This window comes from Vespa velutina, chromosome 5 (assembly GCF_912470025.1).
Source record: "Vespa velutina chromosome 5, iVesVel2.1, whole genome shotgun sequence".
NCBI lineage: Eukaryota > Metazoa > Arthropoda > Insecta > Hymenoptera > Vespidae > Vespa > Vespa velutina.
In genome coordinates this window covers 5,628,277-5,638,276 of record NC_062192.1, presented here as the reverse complement: position 1 = coordinate 5,638,276, position 10,000 = coordinate 5,628,277, and the positions used below count along the sequence as shown (strand labels likewise).

At 29.1% G+C, this 10,000-nt stretch overlaps 1 protein-coding gene across 2 annotated transcripts in view; it reads right to left on the bottom strand.

Moving 5' to 3' along the window:
* Positions 1-10,000, bottom strand: part of LOC124949159 (basigin) — an 18,383-nt gene that overhangs the window by 6,401 nt on the left and 1,982 nt on the right. For both annotated transcript variants that reach the window (XR_007100980.1, XM_047493820.1), the window contains exon 2: positions 728-991. Coding sequence is in view for 1 of the 2 variants with exons in the window: in XM_047493820.1 (XP_047349776.1) it covers positions 728-991 (264 nt within the window). In the remaining variant the exon portion in view is untranslated. The remainder of the gene's footprint in view (positions 1-727; positions 992-10,000) is intronic.

Below are 10,000 nucleotides of genomic sequence, written 5' to 3'. Positions count from 1 at the left end.
TCATCTATCATCCAGTTGGGATTGGAATAGAGGAAAGAATAGTCCAACTGAATTGGATTTCAGTGAATTATTATGATATAATTGGAAACAAAAGTTACTAGATTATTTTTTGTACATTTTTTTTTCTTTTTTTTTTTTTTTTTTTTTTTATAACAACTATTATCTCGGATAACGGCGGTTTCCAAAAATTGTTTAGTTCTTCTCGAGTATCGTCACGAAGAGAAAGAGAAGTCACGTGAAAAAAGAGAGAGAGAGAGAGAGAGAGAGAGAGAGAGAGAAAGAGAAAATGAGACAGAAAGAAATAGAGTAAAAGAGAGAAAGAGACAGAAGGGGGGGGGGAGGAAGAGAGAAAGAGAGAATAAAACATATCGAAACAAATCGAATGTAACGAATATGCGAGCATGCAAAGTGTGACAATGGCAAGCTTGACACATTTAATACATACATACATAGATAGACAGATGGGATATATACATTGACCTAAGCATTCGGGTCCATATGTTGGGATTTACGTACATACATACATACATACATATATAAAAATACACAATTGCGAATAAAATATGGGAGGAAAGAAGGAGGGGTTCTTTTTTTGTTTTGTTTTTAATGGAAATAGAGAAAGAAAAAATAAAAGAAAGAAAGAAAGAAAGAAAGAAATTAAAAAAGAAATTAAGAAAGAAAGAAAGAAAGAAAGAAAGAAAATGGATCGCGTGTTCGATCTACGAACCGAAATATAGAGATAGATGAAAAGCATCGGAGCTGTCGGGCGTGCACTTGTAGTCGCCTTCGTGGAACTCCGTGGCCTGAATCGCTGCTAGCTCGCTTCCTCCGGTCTTGGCCTTCGGACGGACGATCAATTGACCGCTCGCCAACTCCGGCTCGAGAGTCTGACCGTTTCTGGTCCACCTAATGTTATCGTCCGGCTGGAGGCCGCTGCATTCGATACTCCAAGGTTGACCCTTGTGTACGATCGTCGGTCCCGAATAGATCACTTAATCGGGAATTACAACACATATGTATGTACATAAAAGAAGAGAGACAGAGATACATCGAATGGACACGATGAGATGTTGACTGGTTTCAGGAATTCCTAAGGATATATTATTATTAGGAATGTAAGAGAGTATTCGAAGGGAGATAGGGATGGAGAATGGTAGAGGAGAAAAATTTTTGGATGATTTTAAGATAATTTATGGATCCACGTAATTGTAGAGAATTTCGATTGAACTTGATGAATGATACATCATAACTTTCTAGGATAAAAGATTTTTCTGTTGTTGGTTGTTGTTCTTGTTGTTGTTATTGTTATTGTTATTGTTGTTCCTTTGTGTTAAAATAAAAATTAAATATCATAAATTCTAGTACGTACTTTCTAAGATAAAAGATTTTTATTCGTCGCTTTTGTGTTAAAATAAAAATTTAATGTTGTCATAGCTCCTTCGTTAAATCGGTGTACATACATACATACATACATACATAGTAACGTATGTACGTATTTGTTTCATTTCATAGCATCCATTATTCTAATATATATAATCTCACGAAAAAAAATATCCCCCTCTAAAAAAAAAAAAAAAAGAAAAAAAAACAAACAAAGAATATCGATCAGTCAATTTTTAAAGAGTCTACTATATACATAGTTCATCGCAAATCTAAATGGCATTTTATGTAACCGTCGAAAAGAAAACAAAAAAAAAAAAAAAAAAAATATAAAAAGAAAAGTAATGAATAGATTTTTCTATTATACTAAAATTATCGATAAACGTCGAAGATTCTGCTAGGGCTAAATCATACTACTCGCCAACTTTTATATAGCATAAACATCACGTGACTAATTTCGTTAGGCAAATGTAGATGTCCTCGATGAGTTATTGTGTCTATCCTGAATAAAGTGTTTTGCGCGATTAATGTATATATTTATACATTTTTATAAATAAATAAATAAATAAATAAATATATATATATATATATATCGTCGATATTTTCTGACCGAATGAAATAAATCTAAGAAGAAGAAAAAAAAAATATATATATATATATATAAACATATAAATAAATAAAAATAAATGCATTAAAATATTCTCAAATGAATTCTCAAGAATGGGACGAAAAATTGACTGTGGGATTATTACAAGAAACGAATTAGAATTCGAACGAACTTGGCGCCATCTGGAAATAGGCCGTTACATTATTCCGAAGTTCTCGAACAGTTTCGTCAATGTGCGCAGCACTTTAGTTAACATGTCAGATCAGCGCATGAAAGAGAAAGAGGGAGAGATGAGCACGTGATCAGATCGACACACGAGCTTAGAACATATTTCTATGTGCCAATATCAAAATTTATCTTCATCGAATAGAAATATTCCTTTTTTTTTTTCCCTTTTTTTTCTTTATTTTGTTCATTTGAACATCAATCTGACCGAATTTCAGATATCACGCATGATCATTAATAATTAAGAGCATTATTGATCGTTCATTTTATTCGAAATTTCATAAATTATTCTTCATATTTAAAAAAAAAAAATAAAAGAGAGAGGGGGGAGGGAAAAAAGGAAAAAAATCCAATCTTACGATAATCAACTGATCGAATCATTAAATTTAACGACAATATCAATCGAGCTTGTGTGACGTAAATTAATCGCCATTAATTATGATCTTCCTAAACGCAGCAGTACAAAGAACGAAGAACATATCTGAAATGAACTACGATCGACCAATCAATTTATTAATCTAACGAACTATTTTTAATCTGGATCAATAACGGGTTGGTCAGAACAACCAAAGTCATGAGATTCCTTTCTTGCATATTTTTCGTTGAATAAATATGATGAACCGTAAAGTTTGTTAAAAAAAAAAAAAAAAAAAGAAAAGAAAGAAGAAGAAGTAGAAAAATATTTTTTGCATTATCCTTTTTTCAAAGTAATAATAATGTCTACCATTATCATTACTTCAAATCATATTTGATATTCTATGATATGAAATATAAAATAAAGATTTTTCTGCTAAATTGTCGATCATTTTGGAATGTTCAAAAATATTACTTAACGGTTTAATAGTTCCCCAATCCTGAATGACGATTAGAAAAAATCAATTTTTCTTTTTATTTCATTTTTTCAAATTTTCCAGTATATATGTAAATAAAGTTTTCTACAATGTAACATAAATATTTTTCGATATCTCAATTATTTCATTTTTTATGAACATTTGAAGTTAATTCCCTTTTTTTTCTTTTTTGTTTTTTTCTTTAATAATAATAAAAGCAAGTTTCTCCACTTGAAACTATTGCCATTTCTATAATAATCGAAAACATTGAAAATTCTCACGCTAGATTTTAAATGATACACAATTTTTTTCTTGATAAATCAATCGAATCACTTATAATGTTCCAATACTTTGCAATAATGGCGTTGAACAAACGCGACGTTCCAAAAAGTAAAGTTTTTAAACGAACAAATGACTCCGTCATTATGTAACATTTCCAGAATTAAAAATAAACAAATTTTAAACATAAATGTAAAAGTTACATTTATATATATCAAAAAAAAAGAAAAAAAAAAAAAAAGGATAAAAATAAATAAAATTAAAATTTATCATTTAGTAATTATCTTTGAAATAAAATTCGGAAACTTTATTTATTTATATACGCCTCAGGGGTGGTGTCATTCTCTCATCCCTTAAGATAATTATCCGAACGACGAAAAAACGAGAAGTACTGGAATTTACGTAATAACATTTTTTTTCCCGTAAAATACGCTCTACCATCGTAATGTTACCAATTTCATAATTTCCTCCTTCCCTCTCTCTCTCTCTCTCTCTCTCTCTCTCTCTCTCTCTCTCTCTCTCTCTCCCTCTCTCTCGCTCGTTTAAAACCTTTTAGTCTGCTTTATAGCTAATATTTACGAAAGTTAAGTAGTCTGAACTTTCCCTCGGTTTATCAAGAGCAATCAAACAAAATTAAAAACCTGAATTGGAGAAAAATTGCACGAGTTTTTAAAAAATTACAAACAAAACAGATTTTACAGCTTTTACAACAATATTAATAATAATAATAATAATAATAATAATAATAATAATAATAATAATAATAATAATAATAATAATGATAATGATAATGCTCGTCTATACACGATCAAAGTGATAAAGTATATTTACACGTTGCTATAGCATCACGTAAATTAAAACGGACTTGATAACGACTTGAATATCGAAAAAGATCGAATGCGAAGGAAATAAAGAAAAATAAAAAAAAAAAAAAACAAAAACAAAAATGAAGAAATTAAAAGAACGATTCTAATCAACGATACGATACCATACGATGCGATACCATAAGAATTTCGGATGATGAGTAATCGTTCCTTTTAATAGAACGAAAACTATCGAATACACGCGTAATCTTAAATGTGTGGACAAAAGTGCGCATGTTTACGCATGTCTACGTCATAGCTGGTCAATAAGATACTTCCCGTTCTCTATGTTGCCACGTCATTAGAAAAGGAGACCTATATATATATATATATATATAAGAGTCAAGAGAGCATATATATAATATATAGTGTGTATGTGTATTGCGTATATATAAATATATATATTGTACAAAACATAAATGTATGTGTGTATGCATGTGTAAATATATGTATGCGGAGGGGGCGTGTACATATAAATACATAATGCGTCATACATACATACATACATACATACATACATACATCATACACACACACACACACACACACATATATATATATATTCTTATTCGTTTCATTGAAAGAAAAAAAAGTTATAAACAATTATACAAATAAATTTCCAGACATCGAACATGATAAATACTTGTTAAAAAAAAAAAAAAAAAAAAAAAAAAAAAAAAGAAAGAAAAGAGAATTATTACTACTGAATGCCATAAAAAAATAAATAAATAAAAATAAAAATAACAAAAATAAATAAATAATATTTGGTATTACGATTGAGAGCATCGATTTAATTTCATCATTCAACACACATCAAAAAACATACATACATACATATAACACATATAGAAAATATTCGATACATATGTAAGTGAAGTACAGGATAAAGGAGAGGCAAAAGGAAAATTACCTTGTGATTCCATGTTAGTGACGTAATTAATTGATCGAAGATAAACGAATCTATTTAGAAAGAGTTGCTAATAATGACGTTTATACTATTACCATTGAATCATTCGTGTTGTTTTCTATCAATTAGTTTCGTTCTAAAATACATACATACATACATACATACATATATATCAAATATATTCGAACTTTGAACCCGCAACTAAAAATATGTAAAAATGAATTTGAACACGTTATTCCTTTGTTCCTTTGTATAAATGCAAACGCCAACATTCGACAATGATATCGTGTGAGTTTGTTCATCATATACGTTCATAGTGTGTTCGTACACGAGTCACGAGTTTATTATCCAATGACGTATTCTCTCCTCAACAATAAAGTCGATCACACGCGCGCAGACACACACATAATGTATTGTATGACTCAAAAGTAACGATCGACAAAAGAAGAAAGCTTTTCGTGCTATATGCTTATATTTGTATGAAAAAAATTATTCCAATAGAATGATAAAAATAATCCGAAGATAATGAATCTTGGAAAATAGAAAATACTGTTTAATTTCGTATATATCGGTGCAACGAGGTTTCGAACATTTTTTTTTTTTTTTTTTTTTTTTTTTTTTTTTTCTTCATAACATTTCATCTTTTTTTTCTTTTTTCTTTTTTATCTACGAATTACTTGAATCTTGAATAAAAATATATTATTGCTTGTTTGCTTGTCACGCGCGTGTTTGTAATAAAAAAAAAAAATTCCTTTAATTTAAAAGAAATTTTGAACCCATCCCAGTTTCTTTCCTTTTTTTTTTTTTTTTTTTTTTTTTCCTATTAGATCTCAGTCTTGTATAAAGAGATTTATATAATGCGACCATTTCTATGGAGTAGAATATCCGCGTTTACATGAGGATCACCTACATTCTTATTTTCGTTTATCGTATATATATATATATATATATATATATATATATATATATATATATATATATATATGTATATATATATATATATATGTATATACATAAGAATTGGCGACATAAAGTCGACATTTCTTAAATCTCAAATCTATTGGGGTTAAAATCGTCTACTCCAAATACACATTTAAATAAAATACGATAGTACTATGTTGCAGTAGATAATTATAGAATTTCGCGGAATAGCTCGTAAATCGGTACAAGAAAATCACCGAGCATCCTCGTCGTTTGAATCGTATCGATGGAGATACGGAGGAGAGGGATGGGTAGGGATGGGGGGACTTGGGAGAAGGGGGGGGGGGTAAGAGGGATGAAATAAAATAGAAAAGAAAAAAGAAAGAAAAAGAACAAGATAAAGAAAGAAAAGAAAAAAGAACAAGAAAAAAAATAAAAAAAAAAAAAAAGAAATAATAAAACGAAGGAATAAAGTCAAATATTGTCCTTGATGACTTCGAAAAATATATTTTCTCTTGATTAATTTCAAATGGAAAATTAATCAATGCCGCGTGATTTAAATCGTTTGCTTATTTCTTTTTTTTCGCTTAGATAAATAAATCAACGTTCTTAAGGAACTTATAAAGTTAGAATAATTATAGAAAGAACTTAAAAGTTCTTCCGCGTGTTTAATGATAGGCCAGAGAGAAAAGAGAGAGAGAGAGATAGATAGATAGATAGATAGATAGATAGATAGATAGATAGAGAGAGAGAGAGAGAGAAAAAGAGAAGTAAATGAACGAAAAACAAAAATTATCGCCGATATAATATCTTAATCATTCAATCGATAAATTAGAGAACTATGAACCCTAAGAAACTGATGAACTGTTTGTATGGATTTTCGTATACAACGTTCGTATAGAACACAAGTTAACTTCATTGTCTATTAGTATTCCCATTATTAGATTTAGAAGTTTTTATGATGGGCTTTCAATTTTTATCCTCCAGTATGAAATACGGTGCGAGTCTAACTTGGGTGTAATGCTCTTGTCACTTCGATTCATGACGCAATGCAGAGAGAGAAAGAGAGAGGGGGGAAGAGAGAGAGGGAGAGAGAGAGAGAGAGAGAGAGAGAGAGAGAGAGAGAGAGAGAGAGAGAGGGAAAGAAAAAGAATTATAATCTACAACATCGTTGTAACATCGAGGTCAACCGGAAAAACGATAATCATTTCAACCCCGATCATAGACTTTTAAATATACTCTACTACAAATATTCTATTATACCTGCGTATTATTGTATTGTTATATTGTAAATAGAATTCCTTTCTAACGTTCAGAGAAAAAAAAAAAGTTGACGAACATAGTTTCGAGTGATGTATTTATTCCATGAATAACACGAAAAGAAACGATAAGATGTGTTCTTAATAATTATAATAATGATGATGACAATATTAATATTAATAATAATAATAATAATAATAATAATAATAATAATAATAATAATAATTCTGTACTATTGTTATTTTTATTTTTATTATTATTATTATTATTATTATTATTATTATTATTATTATTATTATTATTATTATTATTATTATTATTATTATTATTATTATAAATATTATTATAAAATAGAAATATTTTTGTGTAAATATATTGTCCAATTATATATATATATATATATATATATATATATATAAATTAAAAATAATTTAAACGAACGTATTAAATGCATATTTGATTTTTTATATATACTTCTAAAAATGAAATTTTTCTAAATTCAATAATAAAGAGAGGCCTATCACAAACAACACAATATTGCGATTAACTTTTAACGATCAAGAGGATCATCCTGTTTCAATTACAAAACACAAAGATAATAAAACTGGTAAAAGAGGTTAATCTCGCAACATTGCTAAAGAAAATTAGTTTACTAAGAACGAATAGATATCTCTAAAGTTTAGACATGTCGGACTTATACGTATATGTATGCGTGTCCTTTTTTAACCTCTTATGTGAAATGTTGTATCTCCGTTGAATCTCAACGAAATGCTTTTATGTTAATCTCAGATTCTAACATACCATTGTAGTCGAAAGAGTAATCCTTTTTAATCTTACGCATCAAAATGACGCCTGAAAATTTATTCACACGTTTAACATACACATACAATTTTACATATATACATATATATATATATATATATATATATATATGTAAATTTTTTCCTCGGTGAAACGAGTTGAATCAAATTAATGGATCTCATAGAGAAGAAAAGAAAAGAGAGAGAGAGAGAGAGAGAGAGAGAGAGAGAGAGAGAGAGAGAGAAAAGAAAAAGAACTTGCAAAGGGATGAAGATTACCTAAGGAAGAGGCAAAATTAACACGGATTTCTCATTTCTTAGAATGACGTGAATAAGAAATAAGGTCGGTTGTTGCGCAATGAAAATTGTCGCTTGGCGTTGGATACTTCATAAAACGCGCAATGCGGAATGCGAAAAGAAACGATACGAAACGATACGATATGAAACGATATGAAACGATATGAAACGATACGATACGAAAGGCATCGAACGCAAATCGTTCGCGATAGTCGAGCAGACAAGCTCGCGTAATTAGTAATTATTCTATCGTTGAACGCGATGCAACGATACGACACAACTCGATAACGTTGAGTATCGTGTGCATGTGTCGTATGCAAACGCAAATAGGATAGAGAAAAACATGCGACACACAAGAGTTAGATGTACGCTAAATTAATTCGACGTTCGTAAATTTTCCCTAAGTGAGCGCGCATGCGCGCATCGTTTCTCTCTCTCTCTCTCTCTCTCTCTCCCCCCTCTCTCTCTTTATTTGATGTTTTGCGAGCAAATAGATGAAATTTTCAGAATGTAATATACAAAAAAAAAAAAAACGTATCCGAAGAGATTCAACTCACATTAAATAAAGTGAAAAAATATGTATGTCTATTATTTGCCCTGAAACATTTTACCTTTTCTCAAATTAAAAATTTTTAATATCTATATTTGATATACTAAATATATATATATATATAATTAAATTTTCTATAATATATATTATATATATATATATATTATATATATATATTATATATATATATATATTATATATATATATTATATATATAAATTTTTTAATGTTTGAATATTTAAATATTTGAGGTTAGGATATGAAAATGATTCTGAATACCTTCAGCGAGCGTTAACTTAAAATTTGATGCAAATAGTTCATCTGGATAACGTCATAGTTGTCATAGAGTATTTATATATAAGAGTGACTAATATCACGTTCACAGATACAATCGTTCATATTAAATGTTAAAATAACGTTACGAATTCTCGTCTCGATTTCATTCGTTTTATATAAGAAACGTTCGTGTCTGATAAGCAGCACATTCTTCGAAGAACCACGTGAAAAGGTTCGGGGACGATCAATAACAATTCAACGTCCTACTCTTAACCATCATATATCTCAAAGCAAATAAATCCTACAAATTATAATCAGCAGAAATTGAATTGCGACATCGTATCGTAGCAAAATAAAATAACGAGATTGCGCGAGAGTACGAACGTTCGGAGGTGCTACTTGACTTTGACCTTTTTTCTACCATTTAATCTTGGGTTATTTATAATAACTGTGCCGCATACAACGACGCAAAGTTCCAAAAAAAAAAAAAAAAGAGAAAGAAAAAAAAAGAAAAAGAAAAAAAAATGAAACACATTGTCGTTAATAAAGAATTTTATGTAACATAGAAATAGATCATTTTATTGTAAACTTTGATTCATGTCTATGTTCTTTCCTTTTATATTTCTTTTTATGTCGCAGAGAACAATACGCGAACTATGAATTCTTTATGAAATGCTAAAAAAAATAATTAGTTAAATGAAATCAGCTTATACATGTCCACCATTAATGTATTTGCATTATTTCTTTTCAATTAGAGAGAAAAAAAAAAAAAAAGCAGACAAATATGGCATTACTGTGAAGAAAA